Raw genomic sequence first — 21,084 nt, 5'->3', positions numbered from 1 at the left:
AATACACACTTGCTCAGGACCATGAGAGTGGACGTGACCCAGTCTATGGGTGAGAACTCGTCATTGTAGCACCTGGACTCTGCCTTTTCCTTGGATCCCATGTCCAATCCAATAGCCAGTCTGGTAGCTCTACCTCCAAAGAAATCCTGGCTCTGTCCTCTTGTCCCCAATCCGCTGCCATGTCCCTGATCCGAGCCCGTGTCCCCTCTCACCACAGACTTTCAGCTGGTCTCCGGGCAGAGGATACAGTGTTCTTGAATACTCAGTCCATGTCCTTCTCTTGCTCAGAACCTTCCCACGAGTTCTCGTTGCTCCTGGACTAAAAACCAGACGTGTCGTGACAGCTTGCAGGGCTGTGCCTGGCCCAGCCTTGCCCAGTGCTCCCACCGCGTCTCAGGCCTCTCTCCTACCTCACCCTGCACCAGCCAGATGGGCCTGGTTTCTGTTACTTCCACGATCCAGCTTGTTCCGACGTTGGTACCCCCTTTCTCCTGCTGCTCTCTGCCCACTACACCTTTGTGTGAATGACCCTCTCTCACTATTCAGGGCTCAGGCCCAGGGTCTTCTTTATAATCCTTTCTTCCCTGGCCCACTCTGGCTGAAGTAGCAGCTGTCACCTGTCACCACCCTGTCACCACGATTGATAGATCACCTGTTTTAGCCCTTCCAGACCCCAGATCCTGGGAGGGTTTTACCTGCTAACTGGTTCTGTGTCTTCACCCCATTATAAACCTCCTCCTCCTCCTCCTCCTCCTCCTCATCATCATCATCATCATCTCTTACTTGCTCAAGACAGGAATCTCGTCTGTCTCATTCATTGCTGAGTTTCCAGAACTTACAACAATGTAAGTACTGGGCACCTGGCGGTACTTCACAGTCGATAAATATTTGTTAAAAAAGGTGAATGAGCACAGAGGGCAAAGGAGACACCAAGGATGTCTCAGTCATCATTCTCTCAGGATCATGAAGGATCCGAGGCACTGACTTGTAAAGAGTAAGACTTAGTTTGGCTCTTGGTGTTGGAGGTTCTAGAACTTTCTTCAGGCCTCTGGTGAAGTAGCACATCATGGCTGGGGTGTGTGAGTATCTGGAAGAGCAAAGCTGCTCAGCTTATGAGCCAGGTAGGAAAAAAAAAAAAAAGAACAGCAAGAGGAAGAGATTAGGGTTCCACAGTCCCTTTGGGGGCACACCCCCAATAACCTAAATACCTCCCAATCCCCGCCCCTCCGCCCCCTGAAGTTTCCACCACCGCCCAATAGCACCATCTGGGGGAACTAGGAGGTCATGCATGCAAGCCACAGCCAAGAAGCTCCTAACTCGAATTAAAAAATGAATAGCTTCTTCCTTTTCCAAAAAAATCCCACCTAATCGCCTTCCTTCGGCTGTCTACCAAATGCAGTCAGGAAGCCAAGTCTCAGGTCTCCAAAACACTTGCCTATTCTGCACTCTGCCAGGGTCTGCGCTGGGGAGGTCAGGGATGTGCACCCGCCTGTGGCTAACTAAACTTTGCTATGGGTAAATCACGGCTCAGGTCCCACAGTTTGCTTGTTTGGGGGCATGCAGAGCGTGCAGCTTAGTGCCACCCCACATCTGGGAGGTGCAGGGACAGGCGAGGAGGGAAGCAGCTAGAGTTCCGTTCTTTTTTAGCATCGTATTCAATTGGCCGTGAAGCCCGGGATGGTGCAATTGAATTCTAAGGGGGCTGGAGTATTAAATAAAAATCCAAAGATGGTCAGGGTGTTTGGCTCCAGGTGGGCTGGACTTTATTAGGAGGTAGTACAGATTTTAAAGAACAGGGAGTGAAAAAGGCAGCATCTTCTTTCCTAAAAATTCGCCTCATTGAACCCCGGGAGATGGGCCCACAGGCAGGGTGGGGAGGGAGTCCACCTCTCCATGAGGTGACTGTCCCCAGAAAGCAGGACCTTTCCTTCTGAAGGGGAATCGCTGCCCCCTTAAATGCAGGTGGACGGTGAAGCTCACTATGTGCACATCCACAAGACTGGGGTCCTCATTAGAATAAGATATATTCCATGCGTGTATGATTAGATCCCAATGGACTCTACCGTCATGTATAACTAAAAAGAACCAATAAAAAATAATTTTAAAAAACCACTGCCTCATTAAATTTGGATATTTCTGTTTTAATATCATTTAAGATATGTATGCACTTTTTAAAAAGTATACTTTGTATAGTTTTGTGTCTAAAATGCATTACACCAGCAAAAATATTGATTTTATTTTTTTATAATAGTTGAACTCTCATATTAGGAGTTCTTTTTTAGATAATGAAATATATTTAGTCTCAGAAAAAAAATGCAGGTGGGATCCAGGAGCATGGCCAGGTGGTACGTTTTATTGTCATTTCTTGGTTTCTTGGTGGTAGATTTCTCTCTCTGGCCCTTTCCTGGTTTATCCTTCGAGTCCAGCCATTGGACGGGCTAAGCTTGTCTGATGAGGATGTTAAATTCTAGGTGGTCCAGAGCCGACGTAAGTGTGTTTGGCAGGAGTCAAAGACTCCGCTTGCCAACTGAAAGGTGGCGGAAATGCCGAGGTCTGCACAACCTTTGCATCAAGCCGCTCAGGTCTCCGGGGTTAGTGGGAAAGTCAGTGGTGTGCTGGTGGATGGGCAACAACCAGCTCCCAGGGACTGGTTGTTGAGTCTGGATTTGTAGTGCTTGCTGATTTCCATTGCATAAATATTCCCGTGGGGGTTGATTTCAAGCTCCAATGTGGCATCGGTGAGCCCAGAGCTAGGAGGAGACCTGCTGGGGTGCTCCTCCTGTAGGGTGTCCACTGAACACATTCTGCCACCATCAGAAAGAAGCCTCAAGAACTTAGACCACAGCAAAGCCCACAGAATAGCCAGGAGGGGACGGTTCTAGTGTCTGTTATCTGTATCTTCTTGTATAATTTATTTAATTACAAATTGATGTCATTTATTTTGTTGAGACCAGGGATCGAATCCAGGAGCCACATCCCCAGCCTTTTCCCACCAGGGAGGCTGGCTTTGAACTCGTGATCCTCCGCTTCCTGAGCCGCAGGTGGAACCTGGAGATCCAGGTGCTATCAGCAGGGATGTCATTAGCAGCGGTGGCTGGAGTGGGCCAATGACCCTCCCTTGTTAGGCTCTGGAGATTCCTATTTGCCTTTGTCACTGGGTCTCTGGGCTGATGACATTCGGCTGGCGAGAACCAAAGTGGTAGTCATGCAGTGCACGGCCAGCGTCTGTTCTAACGGGTGGGTGTCCCTGATGAAGCGATGAATCTGTGTTTTGGACCTCATGTCCGATCCAACTTCTCTGCAAAGTCTGGATTATCTTCCAGGCACCCCAGAGCACAGAGTGGGCACCCCTGTGGGGAGGTTCCTCTTTCTTCCTGCTGCCCGGTGATGCCCAGATGGCCCTTGGCTTCTCGCCCCTCACTAATCCCTACAGAGTAGAGGCCAATATGTCCACAATGAACAGAGGGTCCCTTGATTCTGAGAGCCCAGTTCAAACGTCATGTCTGAGCTCAGCTCCACCTGAGACTGTCAGGCTGAGCCCGGTGGGTCCCCTCCAGCGGGGGTGTGGTCTGCAGGGTGGTCTCAGAGCAGACTGTTCTATTATTAGACCTCTGGGGCTGCTCTAACAGAATGCCACAGAGCCGGTGGCTTGAACACAGACATTTACTTTCTCACGGTTCTGGAGGTTGGAAGTTCAAGATCAAGGGTTGGTTTCTCCCGAGGGCTCTCTTCTTGGCTGTGTCCTCCAACATGACCTTCTCCCTGCACACATCTCTGATGTCTCCCAAGACACTGGTCAGACTGGATTAGGGTCCCACCCCTACGACCTCATTTTACCTTAAACACCTCTCCAATGGCCCCAGCTCCAGCTAGAGTCACTTTGGGGGCAAGGACTTCAATATATGAAATTTTTCCAGGGCAAGCGGGTACAATTGAGTCCACAACAACTATTAGACACTTGAATTGTGGCTGGTCCAAATTAATATGTGCTCCCAAGTATGAAATATACCACAGGTTTTCTTTTCTTTGTTCTTTCCTCTTTATTTATTTTTATTTTTTTGGTACTGGAGATTGAACCCAGGGATGCTTAACCGCTGAGCCCCATCCCCAGCTCTTTTTAATATTTTATTTAGAGACAGGGTCTCACTGAGTGGCTTAGGGGCTTTGCTGAGTTGCTGAGGCTGGCTTTGAACTCATGATCCTCCCACCTCAGCCTCCTGAGCCGCTGGGATGACAGGCACATACCACGGTGCCCGGCAACACCATGTGTTTTCTATCATCATTTTTCAACATTTCATTCCTTTTTATCATGTACCAGAAACAGAATGAAAAACGTCTCATTAAATACCATTTTATATTGATCACATGTTGAATCATAATATTTTGGACATTTTGGGTTAAATAAAATTTAGTATTAGAATTGCTTCCACTTGTTTTTTTTTTAACCCTTTTTAGTGTGACGGGTCAAAAACTCAAAATGACATACATGGCTCACACTCTGTTTCCACTGGACGGTGACTGTCCAGGGACATTTGAAGAGCTGACAGAGCCTCCCCTCTTGCAGTCAGAGGGAACATCACTTTCTGGGATCCTCTCTGTAACCTGATCCCCTGATCCCTTTCACCCCTCCCTACCCCCCACCCCATGTCCCTTCTTGGGCTGAATCAGTTCCGTCAGAGGAAGGATGGAGATGGCTGTGGGGAGAGGGAACCTGGAGATGATGGAGGTGATGGAGGAAAGGTCTCCCTGTGCACCTCGCTCTGGTCCAGCTCAGAGTGGGAGATAACTAGGAGGCGCTGACCTTCCCCATGGCCTCTGTCACCAGTCCTAGCGTACCTCACAGGTGTTGAGTGCCAAGTCTCCAGCTCCTACTCTGCCTGGAATTGCTTTGCCAAAAGCCCCATTTTGTGAACCCACTTTGGAATGTTCCGGCTCTCAGGAAAGAGTTAAGGGTTAAGGAAGAAAAACACTCCCATCTTACCACTTAGAGATGAATAACCTATTTTCCTGGATCTCTTTTGCTTACACGGCCAGGAGGGAAGGAATGAGGAGCGAGCTGGAGAAGGAAGCTCAGAGACACAGGAAGGGACCCACTCTAGTCTCGCAACGACCTATTTTATTTGCATTTTGCAGACAGAGAAACAGGCAGGTGAGATAACTCCTCCGGTGTCACCAACTGGCAGGTGGCAGGGTCAGTGATGGATGCCGAGTCTATCTGACTCTCTGCTATTACCTGTTGTACCAAGGGAAGATTTCTGGAGCACGTGAGGACTCTCTTGAGCTGGATTCCCATCCGGATGGAGAGCAGAGGGGGCTCTAGGCAGGAGACTGACCGAGGGAGGCTGTAGAGGCGCATCTAGTGCAGATGCTCCCTGAAGAGCACAGTGGGTCAGGGCTCCTGTCCTCTGCTGCTGACTGCTGACCCTCCTGTCAATCTTCTGCTGACCATTGAGGAATGAGGGGACACTGGGATCTGGCAAGGACTCATTGGCACCTCCCTCTGACGGGGGTCAGGCAGACATGAGTGGTGGGAACAGACCACGAGGTTTAGGGAATGATTCTATGAAATAGGCCCACGGTGCCGACCCCCCCATGCTGACCCCTGCATTTCCAAGAAAGCAATTTACCTGCAGCCCTGCCTGGCTTCAGTGAACGGGATACGTCCCACTCTTCATCAAGCTACCTGTTATCTGCAGGAGACACCCAGGCCCCAAATGACATGGATACGAAAAACCCAAGTTACCCTGAAGCGGGAGATCTTGGTGACCCTTTTCAAGACCAGATCCTGGAACTCAGGAAGATAAGGATAATTTCTCCTACCCATAAACTCTGCAAGAATGTATGGTGAGGAATCCAATGAGAACTGGTCACCGAGGGCCCAGGGGACCTAGAGTTGTCATGGCAGTGGGGACTTGAAAGTCTGATGTCATCCTGCTGTGAGTCAAAAGTCAAGGGGTGGACCTGGGAGAGACTCTCTGGAAACTTATCCCCAATAAAACTAGAGTGTAGGAGAGGCACGTTGTCCCTCTGCTCTCTGAGAGGACCCACTCTCTCCCTTGAGAGTGTCCCCTTTCCCTTTTGCTATCCCTTCAATAAACTCATGCCTGTCACTCTGAGCGATGTGTCTGAAGTCTTTCTGACTTGATCACAAGAATCGGGGGTAGAATGTGGGCGTCTTCATCCTGCCTCAGTTTCTTGGATGACCCCCTCCCCCCATAACACTATCAGGTCCCCTCCCATATCGCAAGACGTTTATCTCTTCTCGTTTAAATGAATCCTATTGGGTTCACTCTTCCCTTTTGTTTTTGTCTGCGAATTTTAATCTTCAAATTTGTGAGACAAGAACCCAGAAGGAAATTGGCGAGGCCAGCAGCCCGCACGAACCCCAGCTGCCAGCAGAAGCAGGGAACCTAGTGTCACCTCAAAACTCAGGATTCCCCTCCCCCACAGCAGGCTCATCCTGACAGGCAGTCTGTGGGTCTTTCCCTACAGACTCACTCACCGGCTTCGCATGAGGTCTTTTTTGATGTTTATTATTTCCTTGTTCATGTACTTGATGTTCTTCATTGATTTGCCTGGAACCTGAAGGGACAATAAGAAGTGAGAGAAAAGGGGGTGTTAATACAACTGATCCAAATGCAGCCGGGGACAGAGGCACAGCTGTTCCCCTGAGCTGTCTGTGTTAGTCAGCTCTCCATTACTATAACAAACACTCTGAGATGATCAAACTAGAAAGAGAAAAGGTTTACTTTGGCTCATGGTCTTGGAGGTTCGGGTCCCAGATGGGTTGACCCCTCTGCTTTGGGCCTGCAGTGAGAAAGCTCCTCATAAAGGGTGCACGCGGTAGAGCAAACTGCTCACCTCATTGTAGGAAGCAAAAAACAGAGAAAGGAAAGAGCAGGGCCCACAATTCCCATTGAAGCCACGCCCCCAATGACCTAAAGACCTCTCACCAGGCTCCACCTCCTAAAGGCTCCACTCTCCCCAATACTGTCACCTGAGGACCAAGCCTTTAGCACACAAGTCTTCATCAGCCTTTGGGGAGTGTTCCAGATCCAAACCACAGCAATGCTTGACCAGATTGGATGGGTGTTGGGCAGCACAAAGTCTGTCTCTACAACCAAAAGGCTCCTTGAGGCACAGTGGATGTAGAAAAGGTTTTGGACACAGTGGACCTAAGCTCTGATTTTGATTTTGCCCACTGACCAGTTATGTACTTGATTCAGCAGGTTCCCTGCTTCTGCTGGCAGCTGGGGTTCGTGCGGGCTGCTGGCCTCGCCAATTTCCTTCTGGGTTCTTGTCTCACAAATTTGAAGATTAAAATTCGCAGACAAAAACAAAAGTGAACTTGGGACAAATTACTCAACCTCTGGGGACCTCGTTTTCTTCAATAGAATGGGGGGAATAATTTCTACCTTGTAGTGAGGATTCAATAAAATGCAAAATTCTGGATTCAACATAGCAAGTATTTGATAGTAAACAGAACTGACTTTCCAGCCTTACACTTAGGGAACAGCAAAGAATTGAACATTGAAAATAATTGTTGGTGTCGACTGGCAGCTAATTTAAAGAGATGAATCTGGTCGTTGAAAAGATGACAATGTACCTTCCCCCCACCCCCGCTGCTTTCCCCCATAGCAGGATTTTACGAGTGAATTATCCACACATTGTTCATGGACTTGTCTTTCCCTTTTCTCTATTCATTTGTCATAAGTAAACATTGAGGAAACTTCACAATACAAAACTTTATCAATCCTAAGTTGATACCAGGTCAACAAAAAGAAATTAAAATTAACTATATTTTAATAAAATAATCACTCTTCTCAGATACCAGTTTAGAGAAACATGAACCAGAATATTATCTGGTTTATCCTGCCTTGAAATTAATTCCTACACATTTTTTTTAAATAAAAATAAATACTAAGAAATTATGGGAAAATAGGCACTCAAAAAAATCCAGTGGGGAAAGTAAGTGGGATAACTTTTTGGAAGGACCATTCACCTATGCATACCAAATGCTTCAGAAGTGAGCATGCCCTTAGATTCCCTGTTAAATGTCCTAAGGGGATATTCCTGAATGTGCACTGAGATTCATCAACAAAATTATTCATCATAATAATGCTGCTTGTAATAGCAAACTCTTGGAAACCACTTATACTGCTTGCAACAGAAGACAGATCAGATTATGGTGCATCTGAACAACAGAATACATGTAATGGTAACGCAACCATTGAGTGATGTTCGGGTTCTTGGAGTGAGAAGACCTGCTACCAAGTAGTAGGTGTAGCATGGATCTGTTTTTCGTTTTTTGAAAAAATGATCTATGTGGATATACATATACCAAAGATGTGAAAGGACACAGCCCACCCAAGGCGGCTCAGACAAAGGGTGCAGAATCTATGGAATTCCCCCAGAGTATCTGCAACTGCAGCTACTACTTGTCTACTTCAGAAAAGTACATATGCTTCCCGACTTACGATGGTTCAACTTAAGATTTCTCAACTTAAGCACGGTGCCATAGCATAATCCAGATAACCATTCTTGTTTTTAAACTTTCAGTACAACAGCCCATAAATGACATGACTTGGTCAACATTGTACTGTAAGATAGTCTTTGTGCTAAATGATTTCACCCAACCATAGGCCAACGTAAGCGTTCTGAGTGTGTTTAAGGTAGGCATGTTTGGCAGGTGAGGTGCCTTAAATGTGCTTTTGATTGATGACAGATCAACGTATGATGAGTTTATCGGGATGTGACCCTGTGGTAAGTTGACTAGCACCTGTATTTGGAAGCCCCAAATTATGTGGGATAGCCTCAGATAAGCTCAATTAAATAATGAAACCATGAAATAATTTACAAAATTCAGCTCTTTAGCTGTTATTAGCAACGGATTGCAGGTAATGTCCATCCTAATACTCCAGAAGGTTCCAACTCCTTGGGCTGAAAGTTGACAGTGTTCATCCTGAGGGACAGGTGGGTAGAGTATCTGCAGAACTTTCTCACACTTTCACATGAAGGACATTTGCTGTTCTCAGACACCCAGAATCCCTTCTGCTCCATCTTGATACCTATTTCCTGTCCAGGCTTTTTGCCCCCCCTCGACTCAGCACTTGCGTCTTAGAGAGTCACTGATGGCACCAGCAGCAGAGTTGGCCCTGAATGACTGAAGCCAGATAGCAACACAATGTCCTTCAGCAGTGACTGGTTCAGGACTGGTCATGTGACCCAGTTTGAGCAAAGGAGATGCCAGCAGAGATTTCCCAGGGACTCCCTGGAACCATAATTCCTAGATCTTCCAGGAACCACAGGCAGAGATGTTCTCTTTCCTCACTTGACTATGAATGGGAAAGCAGACATGCCTTGGGAGTTGCTGGCAGCTCTTTTGTGCCCATGAGGAGAGCCAACCTCAGGCTAAGAAGATGAGGTGAAAGGCACAGAAGAGAGCCGTTCCATTGGCTTGTTCAAATAATAAAGCTTCACTAGAACCTTGAATTTTCCTGAATGCTTCTTTTATTATTATTTACGTCCGTGTGAATTGGGTCATCTGTTACCTAAAACTGCAAGATTTCTATCTGAAATGTGTCCCTCCCTCCCTTGGGAGTGCCAAGACAGGTGGAGACCAGGAACTATATTAAGGAGTCCTTCTTCACCCCCTTCCACCCCTTAGGAGAGATCAGAATCAGATGATCCTTGTTCTAGAACATTCCACTGTGAAACCCATGGCATTGGCCATATGGAGACCAAAATATTTGGAACTGAGGTAGCCTTCCCTTGTAATCCTTCTTCCCTGCAGGACTAAAGTTAAAAGATACTAATCACATAGGTGAACGTTCACTATAAAGCAGTATGCTGTGCTGCGCTGGCCACAGCCTCTTCTTTGTGTCATTTTCTCTTGCGTTTGATTGAATCTCAGACGGTTTTGTCCACAGCCCTAAGAACAACAGGCTATCTCTCTCTGCCTCACACACACACAACGTACACACACACGTACACGCACACAGCCTGGGTGTGTGGCACGCTCTACCATCTCCATTAGGGTCAGGGCACCCTCTGATGTTTGCACAACACCCCAATCACCCCATCCCCCTGCATTTCTCCAAACGTGGCCCCACCATTAAGCCATGCATGACTGGACACGGCCCATGCCCCAATAATTCTACTTCTATCCAAGGAAATAATGTTGCCAGGATGAGAAGATTGTCCAGAGGCTGCCCACCACAGCAGTGTAAATCACGGAGAGAAGACACCTGAACGCCCAGCCACAGGCGCTGGGGGCGGGGGATGGGGGATAAATCATGGTCCGTCCCCACCACGGCACGAGGAGTGCCTGAGCTTGGCAGTTACCGCTTAGCATGGCTGTCCCTGTTTATTTATTGATGTGGAAAGACAGTAAAGGCATAAAATCTCAAGTGAAGACACATATGGTGTAAAGTGTCGAGGAATTAGATCATGGAGAGCCCTGAGATCTATATTCATAAGACCTATGGGAACGTCTGGAAACTTATCATCTCAGACAAAGGTGAGTGGGGGCACAGGAATGAGCTGGAAGGGAATACCATGCCTCATTAACAGGGATGTCACCATCATGGGGTGTCTGAGTTATAAGTCATTAAATAATTATTTTTGGTTATTCTTTTCTTAATCTTTCTACAATTTACATATATTAATTCTAATAAGATAATAGTGTTTTTTTGGTGTGTGTTTGTACAGCAATTTTGACTAATTCTCTCAACGCAGGCAAAATAGAAGTGTTTAATGAGGATTTAAATGGAGTCTAAGAACCCAGAATTGATACCTCAGTTAGTGGGTATTTTTAACATATGGGATGGGGCAGGGTCTGGGCAGGAAGTGGACGCTCAGGTCGGGCAGCCTAATAGAGGGGATTTAATACCGGGGAGCAGTTACCAAGGCGTTGGAAGATCTGGACAGCCAGTTGGGGATGAGCTGGGAAGGCAGCCAGGACCACCTTCAGGGCTGGAGGGACTCCGGGGAGAGGTGGCCCTCAGAAGCCTGGGGTCCGGTTCCCTGGTGCAGGCTGGGCCGGCTCACAGGGGGACAGGGAGTGTCAGCTGGATTTCCCGTTGCTCTGCGGCTGAACAGGAGAGCGTTAGAGATATACCAGCTTCGTCGTCCTCCCACTCCCAATTTCCCGCTGGTCCCTCCTAGTGCCTGAACTTACTTGGAAGCCCCTGACAAGGTCACCGGGGAAACGGGCAGTTTGCAAGGACCCCAGTCCATTGTGGGTGCAGGAAATGAAAATGAGGACCTACAAGCCAACAGATGGGGGGGGGCCTCAGCCCCAGGCCACTTTTGGGCTATAAAACTGGTTCTTCCTTTCATTTGGTGAAGTCCCCCTTCACCGATGGTAACTGGATGCTCCTTATCTTTTGATCTGGAGCCTGAGGTTCCACCGTTGATGTGCACATTCAGAGTTGTGATCATTCTCTCCAAATCATGATCAAAACCCATGGTGTGAGTTGACTTTTCATTACCAGAACATATTTTACCTGAGATAATCAAATTATAAAGATAAAAGGGTTGTCTTAGCTTACAGACTCAGACACTTCAGTCTGTGACCAACTGGCCCATTGGGTCTGGACCTGTGGTGAGGTGACACTTCGTGGTGGAGGTGGTGGCAGGTGCTCATCTTGTGGCAGAAAAGTGGAAGAGAGTTGGAGGAAGAGGGCAGGTTCTCGGAATCCCCCTTGTGGGTGCTCCCCCGGTGACCTGGAGACCTGCCACTAGGTCCGGCTCTGAAAGCTTCACCACCGCCCAACAGCACCAAGAACCCGGGGACCAAGACTTTGGGAGACATTCCAGATCCAAGCTGTAGCCACCAGGTTTCTAGGTACCCTGACCCTCTGACCCCTCCTGTTTCTTTCTCTAGAAAGGACTGTGTCCCAGGTCTTTGTAGGCCACCTCCTCTTCCACCAAAACCTACCTGCCCTGGGTCCTCCCCACTCCCTTGGTCCTTACACCTCTGACGCCACGGATCCATGTTGTGGAAAACCGGAAAATTATGCAAAAAAAAAAACCAATCAGGAGAAGATGAAGCTCGAGCATAACCCTGTCCGTCACCCTCTGGGCAGATAGCCTCTGACGCTCTGTCACCACGCCCAGCCTGGGTGCACCAAGGCCGTCTATGAAACGGAGCCAATGCTGAAGCCATGACATTGTTCACCTCTGGGCCATGTCCTGTCCCAAGTGCATTCCTCCATGAAGTCCCGGATTCCTTCAGTCCTTGTCACACCAGGGCTCCCGTTTCACAGGGGAGCAAGTGGAGGCTCAGGAAAGTGACAATGACGTGCTATGGAGGGGCCAAGTCTATGCTGGATCAAGTTCAAGTGCATCACAGCGTGTGCTCTTAACAGCTGCCCTGTTCTGCTCCCCCACTTCTGCCCTGTTTTTTTGTTTTTGTTTTTGTTTGTACTGGGGATTGAACCCCTGGGGGCACTTAACCACTGAGCCACACCCTCAGCCCTTTTTATTTATTTATTTTTTATTTTGAGACAGAGTCTCACTATTTGCTTAGTTCCTTCCTAAGTTGCTGAGGCTGGCCTTGAATTTGTGATCCTCCTGCCTCAGCCTCCCGAGTCGCTGGGAAGACAGGCGTGCGCCATTTCTCCTGGTCTTCTGCCCCGTTTTGCATCATGGGCTCTTACTAACTAAGGAACAGCAGTTGCTGGCTGTTGATTGACAGATGTTACCAAGTTCACCTACGGAATTTTGTGAGATTTCATCATTAGGAATTTTATACGGCAGGAAATCAGACTGCTTTATTGAAGGTCACAGCCGGAAAGCCCCGTCTTCTAAATATCTGTTCTTTGTGTTTTATGAATGTGTGTTCAGGACCCATCTTTGTGATTCCCTGAAATACAATCAAATTCTGAGCATCAGATTAAGATGGAAACGAATTCCTGTTAAATGTGCCCAGGCTGATGCGGATAGCAGGGGAACGGCTGAGATGCTGTGTGAGCAAGGACGGTGCAGGGGAGCCTGGAGACAGAGAGGAGGGACAGGGACACCAGTAGCCACCTCCAGACTCACTGTGGAGCCTGTGGAGAGTGGACCAGGGGCCTCTTGGCCAGAACTACACGCACCTCCTTGGTGTGCACACCGGTATTTAAGCTCTTATGGTTTTAAGGTGGTGATGGACCCTTTCCTTTGGGGGAGGATGAGTTGGTACTTTATTTTATTCTTTGGTCCTAAGGATTTAAGGTGGGTACCTAGCTCCACAGGGATGCCTGGGATTAGTGACTTCATCCACATCAAACCTTCAAACTGAAACATAAACTGTTCTGTCGAGTTCTTTTAAAGGATCTATTTACCCCAGGTGGGATGTATCCATATCTTGATTCACCCTCCCTCCCCACCACCCATCTTATGGACCCAGGAAAAAGGAAGTTGGGGGGGAGGATTGGGAAAGACAGGGAGGGGTGGGCAGGGGGCTGTTGCCTGGGAGATGAGCAAGTCCTTGGCTGAGAATTTAGGGGAGACCAAGCAGCAGGGGCCCTGTGGCGGGCCAAAGGGGGTGGACAACAAGGAGCCGGGGTCCCTGGACAGAAAGCTTCTGACGTCCAGCTCCTGGTGCGGGGCCTGGCTCTGAGCATGCTCTGTTGTTGCTGAGTGAGTGGGGGAGGGGGGTGGATCGCCATCTCAAGGCTTAACCCTGTAGGTCAGTTAGCAATGACACAGGGGACCAGGTGCCTCTATGATGGCGGGGTTTGAATCCCCTGGCTGTGCTCTGCACCCTCCATCACGGGCCACACAGGTACCACGTGGCCCTGAAGCCATGCCCGGGTGGGTGGTTATTTCTCCCTGGTGTGTGTGTGTGTGTGGACGAAGCTCTGTGTGTCCCCCGGCAGGTGTCCTGGTCACATCCCTGCACTTAATCCCGGAGCTGATCCTCGGAGGCACCTTATGCCTCTTTTGCCAGGAGGGAAACCCAGGAGCCGAGAGGTTGAGTCACCTGTCGCGGTCACAGGGATGGTAAGTGAAGCTCAGCGTCCTGATCCCCCTGTGCCCCTGCCCCGTGCTTATCTCATCCAGAGGTCGGCCCTCGGTGGCCTCGATGGATTCTGTCACCTGATGTTTCCCTGGAGAGCAGCCATGGCCCTGCCTGGGCTGTGTCCCCGCCCAGCCTCCTGCTATGACTACGCTAGAGGCCGCACGGTGTGCAGAGCGCTCATCCCTGGCCCTTCGCGGAAGAAGTCTGCCAGGTGGTTATGTGTCAATCAAAAGTAAAATAAAACTTAAAAGCTTTTTTGACCCCTGTCCTGTCGACTTTATCCCCTAAAGAGCCCCCCCCCCCGCCTATCTTCCCTCCATCCCTCCAGTGACATTGCCACATTGCTGCCATGGACCCCACCTGGAGAGCAGACACAATCTGCCAATGGCTGTCCCCCCCCCAGCTCTTGTTCCCTTGGGCCATTGTCCACACAGGTGATCCTTCCCAAATGCACACCTGGTCCCATTCCCTTGCCCAGCACCCTTTAAAAATGGTCCTTATTGTTTTAAAAGTCCCAAATCCTGGGAACTACACAGCTCTGTGACATGCCTCCTGCCTTCAGTGCTCTGCTCCCATGTCCTGACTGCTACAGTCTTGTATGTGCCATGCTCCTTCCAACCACAGGGCCTTTGCGCCTGCTGTCCTCTCTTTCCCAGATGCTCTTGTGTAACTCCTCTCCCTTCAACTTGTTAGCTTCGACTCATCCTTTAACTCTTTGCTGGTGTCCTTGACCCTCGGAGCCTAGCTGGCCATCATATAAGGATGTACGGGTTGGAAAAAGCACAATGCTGGAGAGATACAGCATTCACACACTTTAGCCTAAGAGCATGGAATCTCCTTTTGGGGGTGGGGTGGTTCTTGGGAAGGGGAAGCGTTCACATCACCTAAATTAACAAATGATGGAGGAACTGCCACGTGTCAGCACAATGCTTAGCATTTTCTGCCATCAGGAAAACTGCCTTTTCCCAGTGACCTAATAAGACAGTTATAAAAACCCCTTTACAGAAGGGGAAGTGGAAGCAGAGGAAGTTGTTCAAAGTGACGCAGCCGGCTGTCTGTCAGTCACCCAGCTGGCGAGCTGTTAGAGCCAGGGGGAACCCGGTCTCCCTGCGTTTCCAGTGGGTCCTCAGCCATTAAGCAGCTTTGAAAATTCAAAGCCTTGTAGTCCTTCATGCTGGAGGGAGACAGTTTTTCATGATTTGTTTCTTAAATTCCCCGTTTTGTAAGAAGGGCGGTTGTTTGGCAGAGAAGGAAGATGAATGTGAGAAAGAACCTTGAAAAGCTGAGAGATGGAAGACTCCAGGGATATATTCTGGGGGACAGAAGCGGGTCTTGGAGCAGGGGTGAAGAGGAGGGACTGACATACAGAAAAAAAAAAATCACAGGCTTTTATAGGATGACTTGGGAGGGGGGCGGGTACCAAGGATTGAACTCGGGGCACTCGACCCCTGAGCCACATCCCCAGCCCTATTTTGTATTTTATTTAGAGACAGGGCCTCACGCTTTTGCTGAGGCTGGCTTTGGACTCACGATCCTCCTGCCTCAGCCTCCCCGAGCCACAGGGATGATGGGCATGCACCACCTCATTCGGCTTAAAGGGTGATTTATTGGTTTTCCCTGCGTGGGGTGCAACATGACTGTCGGCTCCATCTCTTCCATGCACCCTTCAGTAGAACCCACACCATGCATTTAGTTCACATCACCTAAATGGGAGCAGGAACTGTGCTCTGAAGGCTTCGATATGTGTGAGCCAGGTCCTCAGGTGGCCCAGGGCAAGCAGAGATAGACAAGTGACAGAGGCAGGGGGAGAACAGGATGTGGAGTCAGAGTCCCAGCTCCATGCCCCACCGCCCGTGAGGACCCAGGAAAGTCACTGCCTTTCAGCCTCACTAAGCATCTGCCTGGTCTTCACCCAGGAGCTTGGAGCCAATGCTTGGTACAGTTTGATTGGTGAACCGAGCATGCCAAGGATCTGATTCTGTTTCCACTGACACATCATGAATATCTGTCGATTTTACATATTGAACCATAAACCACAAATGAAAACTATAACTAGAATGAGATGATGAAAATGTTTCCAAATAAACTCATTAAGGGCAGATTAAGGCTATCAAGGACTCCCAGATGGTCAGCCATGGGAGCAATATGGTGATATAACAGTAGGTGGCGCTAGATGCCACGGCTTTCAATCAATGTCTCTTTCCATCTTTTCTCTGCCTTCCTCCTCTCCCACTTGATTGAAATGGAAATTGGCTGCCAGCATCAATGAGCCCCCATCAACCCTGGGACGGAGCTGGCATTGCCAGCAGCGAATGTGTTATCCACTTAGTTCAAAAAAATTAATCAAATACATTAATCTCATAAGCTCTTTGAAAGACTAGATATGTGGGGCCAGGGGTCCAGCTGCCAGGTACCAGTCGCCAATGGGAATGTATGATGGGCTAGGGGCTGACTTTCAAAAAGTCCTGGAGGAGCTTGGAGGACCCCCGGATGTGACAAACGCCCTGTTCTGTATTGTGAGTCCTGCCAACCAGAGTTCTGTTCAGCAATTAAAAGCATCTGGAGCTCCCTGTGGTCCAATCCCATCACAAGAAATTTCTGTGATTGACTGGCAATGCCTGCTCCGGACCAAGGAGGGAACAGCAGCATCAATGACCACACACCATCCGTGGTTCCTCTGTGGGGCCCTTTTCCTGCTTTTCCCACTGAGATGAGAATAGGTGAGAGGCATAATAATCATTTTTGCTGTTTTAGGATACAGAGCCCCGAGACCCGGAGAAGTTAACAGCTTGCCTGGGGTCACAGAGCTAGTGAGAGGCAGAATCAGAAGTTCAGCCGGTCTGGTTGCCTAGGGATCTCCATGGCTTCTTACACACCACGGTTGACTTGGCTTCTTGGAAATGAAACATTTTTTGGCAATTCATTCTAGACAAGGGAAACAAGGAGTGACCCAAGAGCATCTTCTTTCAAGCCATCAATGTCCTTTGGAGAAGTGTGTGTGTGTTGGGGCTAAGTCCCCCTGGGCTTCTGTCCGTCTTCTCTCTCTCCCTGGAAGTGGGTGACGTGGGCATCTCTGCAACAGTGGAGTGAGCTCAGCCTCCTGTTGGAGACTCCCCCTTTTTTTGGTACAGGGGATTGAATTCAGGGCTGCTCAAATACAGAGCCACCTCCCCTGCTCTTTTTGTTGTTGTTGTTGTTGTTGTTATTCTATTATTTACAGACAGGGTCTCATTGAGTTGCTTAGCGCCTCACTAAATTGCTGTGGCTGGCTTTGAACTCGCGATCCTCCTGCCTCAGCCTCCCAAGCTCGACAATGACATTTAACTTCATTTACACAGGAGAAGGCGGAGCAGAGCTGGGCTTAAAACTGGTGAAAGAGAAAAGAGCCCAGATGCAGAAGAGCTGGCTGGGGCTTGGACCTTTGGCATGAGCCTTAGTGTGATTCCAGGGCTGCTTGGTGTGAGTTCTCTGATACTCTGACAACAAACAGTTCCCTGATGTCCCCAGCATGCCATTCAAGGCCACCTTCCATGGACCACACTGGGGAGCTCTGTGGGTGCCAAGAGCAGCTCAGAGGTTTGAAATACCTCATATGAGTTAAAGCTGGCTGCAGGTATGACTTTGGACAGAACACAGTCCTTTTCCTGAGGAGCTCATGGTCCAGGGTGGGGGATATCATCTGGGGTGGGGTCTAGGCATCGAACTGAGCTCTGGGGTGGGCTGGAAGGACTGAGGGCAGGGGTTCGGACCCAGCTGAGCTCAAAAAGCGGGAAGGGTGTGTCAGGCCTCAGCACCTTGAGCTGATGGGGATTGGGAGGGTCTCAGAAGCCAGGTTTCTGGAACCTTCTCCCACTCTCCCTTCTGATTCTCCTCTCTTTCCCCCAACAGGTCATAGAAACTAGAATTCTTCCCCTGAGCTGGGCCACACAAACTAGACACTCTCTGACCTCCTCATGTGACAGGTGTCCTGCCTCATACCTGGGGGGGGGGGCGGAGAAGGAATGGATTTCAGAGACCTTGAGAAGACGCTGGACAGACATCTTCCCCACCCCCAGCTTACTACCCTTTGAACCTCTTTTGGTCTAATCCTGTTTCTTCAAACCATTCGCTTCTCTCATCAGACTTAGGATGCAAATACCAATGTCCCCTGGGTCCTTGGGTCCTCCTGAAAACTCCGGAGCTACATAAAACTTGGCTGACATAAACCTGTTACCCTTTCCTCGTGTTTACGTGTCTTTTGTTACGGGCTTGTGAGCCGAGTTCCTCCTGAGGGGCATTGCTTTTTCCTCCCTACAGGTGTTCCAGACAGAGGGACCCACAGGAGCTCTGAATGGCTGGGACGAGGAGTAGGATGGGGTGGGGGAGGGGTGGTGTGGGTTCTTCTGATGTCCCTGAAACTCTAGTGCTGCTGAGAAGCCGTAAGAGGCCACTTTAGCAAAATCAGTCTAGGGTGAGTGGCCCAGCTGAGACTTGAAGATGGAGCACTGAGTTTCATTTTATTTTTTTTCCTATTAATTTGGTTTTTTTCCCCCCCTTGAATAAGCAATATTTTCAAATAGTTTTAAAACAGACCCAAGGGCATGTAGCTAAAAAGTGTTACATCTACCTCGTCTTCAAGTCATTCATTTTTCCTGCCTGGAGAGGACGAGCATTATCGGGTTCTTGTGTATTCTTCCAGAGAGGTCTTAAATAAGCCCACGTGCATGTGCACACACACATGCGCATGTGCACACACATGCACACACACACGTACACGCACACATGCATGCATGCCCCTTTCCAACCACAGACCTTCTGTTTTCACATGAATACACAAATGACAGTATCACTCCTATGCTAATTCCCCTCCCTGTAACTAATATATCTTGGGGACTGTCAGAATGTCAAGGGGGACGAGGGACAAGGGGCAAGACGGCATCAAGCTCTGGGTCCTTGGAGCTGGGAACAAGAGTGGGTTGCTGTCACTCATGGATCAGGACTTCGAGAAGAGGGTGCCATTGGAGATTAATGTATAAAATGCTGAATTAACTCTGAAGAAGAGAGAGGGAGGGAGGGAATGAGAAGAAAATACTGAGATTAGGCCAAGGACCAATTCAGGGAACCAAGGTCCATGGAGCAACAGAGTATCCAGAAGAAGATACAGAAAAGCCTGCTTGTTTTTGTAAATAAAGTTTTATTGGAACACCAACACTGCCCATCCCGGTGAACACCGTCTTTGGCTGCTTTTGTACCACAGGGACAGAGATGGCTTAACTGGAACAGAGACTACAAGGTCCTGCGAAGACTAACATGTTCACTGTCTGGCTCTTGCGAGAAGTCTTCTGAGCCCAGGTTTGGAAGCATGAAATAGGCTTCTTTGTGGGTGGATTTTTAGCTGTAGATTATTTTCAAGGACAAACAAAATGCCACCCTTCCTCTATCACGTGACGGAGAGGACCTTAGTAGACAATCCAAGGCAACTTCCCAAGGTGATCCTGTTTGTTGTCACAACTTGGTGGCGGCTGTGCCTAGTGGGTAGATGCCAACAAGTCTCCTAAAGTCCTTACAATGTCTTTCTTTTCCCTCCACAAAGCTGTATCTGGTCCGAATTGTGCCAAGACCAAGCCACACAGTTGTAGAAGGTGTGTTGGATTTTTATGTCTCCTGGAGACCCTGGGGCGGCAGGTACTCAGCTTGTGGATGACTGAAAGCCAGGTAGGTCCCCAGTGATCCTCATCCTCATGCCGTTGTGTGATCCCTTCCCCTGGAAGGTGGGTGGGACCCAGTAACTTACTTCTAATGAATAGAATATGCTAACACGATACAGTGTCACTTCTGAGATTAGGTGATGGGATGACCACGCCTCTGGCTTGGGCACCTGCTCTTACTCTGGGGAAAGCTGGCTTCCAGGTTATGAATTGCCCTTTGAGACAGGCTCATGCGGCAAGGAACTAATGTTTTTACTATAGCTCAGGAGCACCTGCTACTTACTCCATTGATAGCCGTGTGAGTGACCTTGGAAGTGACCCCTTCCCCCAGCTGAGCCTTGAGATAGCAAGAGTCCCAGTGACCATATCTTGGTTGTGCCTTGATTGTGATACTCTGAGCCAGAGCCCCGCCCCCCCCCAGCCAAACAGGGAAACTGGGAGATGATAAATGTTTGTTGTCTTAAGCTGCGACACTCTGGAGTAATCTGTTAACACACCAAAACAGAACTCAAATGCAGTCCTAGGGGAATGAACTCTCTACAGGAAACAGCTGGTGATCCGGGTTACAGAAACCCATTTAATTTCTCTTTAGGGTCTCATCACAGGTTTAATAGAACTTCTTTGACCATAACCATCTCAACCATTGCGGAGGAAAAATTGTTGGTGCTTTTGAGGGTGTCGATTGGCCTGGATGTGAACTTGGTTGCCGACAAGGTCATTCCATACCAGAGCTACCGCGAGGGGACAGCAGATGGCAGTATTGAGAAGTACGCACTTGGGGAAGCAGACCTGGGTTCAAATCCCAGCTCTGACTTCTGCAAAGTATTATGTTGGAGAAGAGCTACAAGAAATAACATGTCCTTAACTGGCCATTTGACAGGTCTAAGGAGAAACCACCAGGGCACAGAGGGGCTGAGTGAATGGGAAAGGCTCCAGCCGGGCAAACGGATGCGCTGGTGGTGAAAGTACTGGATGGTTTGCAAGGTAAGTAGAAGAATAATCCAGGGCTTTTTAAATTGGTCTGTCGGCGAGTGTGCGTGTTTGAATAGATATTGCATCTGATCATTTTGATCTTCTTAGTGAACTTGGCCATGAGGCTTCTAGGTTGTCGAGTTCCACTTCTTGGGTGGGATATTCATGCCCCGGGGCAGTCTGAATATCCCCCTCTGTGGCTCCTGAGGTGTCTCTGGTGCTCTGAGCTGGCCTGACTGGCATTGTAGTGACGGATCTGGCACCTCTCGTGGTGAGCAGATGTTCATTCCCAGCTGTTCTCCAAGGGAAATTTCTAGCCAGTGTGCTCAGGACACTGAATGTCACAAAGACTTGCTCTTGATGAAGGAGCTTTAGAAGCACAAACTCAGATTGGGACTGTGATACCTGTCGCCGTCC

The 21,084-nt window shown here is 48.9% G+C and overlaps 1 protein-coding gene across 2 annotated transcripts in view; it reads right to left on the bottom strand.

Moving 5' to 3' along the window:
• Ccdc60 (coiled-coil domain containing 60) overlaps window positions 1-21,084 on the bottom strand; it is a 139,121-nt gene that overhangs the window by 71,551 nt on the left and 46,486 nt on the right. For both annotated transcript variants that reach the window (XM_046456500.2, XM_058583161.1), the window contains exon 2: window positions 6,503-6,582. In XM_046456500.2, coding sequence (XP_046312456.1) covers window positions 6,503-6,582 — 80 coding nt within the window. The remainder of the gene's footprint in view (window positions 1-6,502; window positions 6,583-21,084) is intronic.

The sequence above is a fragment of the Marmota monax genome, unplaced genomic scaffold, assembly GCF_021218885.2.
Source record: "Marmota monax isolate L192 unplaced genomic scaffold, Marmota_monax_Labrador192_F-V1.1 WCK01_AAM20220418_F8-fsc00185, whole genome shotgun sequence".
Taxonomy (NCBI): domain Eukaryota; kingdom Metazoa; phylum Chordata; class Mammalia; order Rodentia; family Sciuridae; genus Marmota; species Marmota monax.
This window is presented reverse-complemented; position numbering and strand designations above follow the sequence as displayed.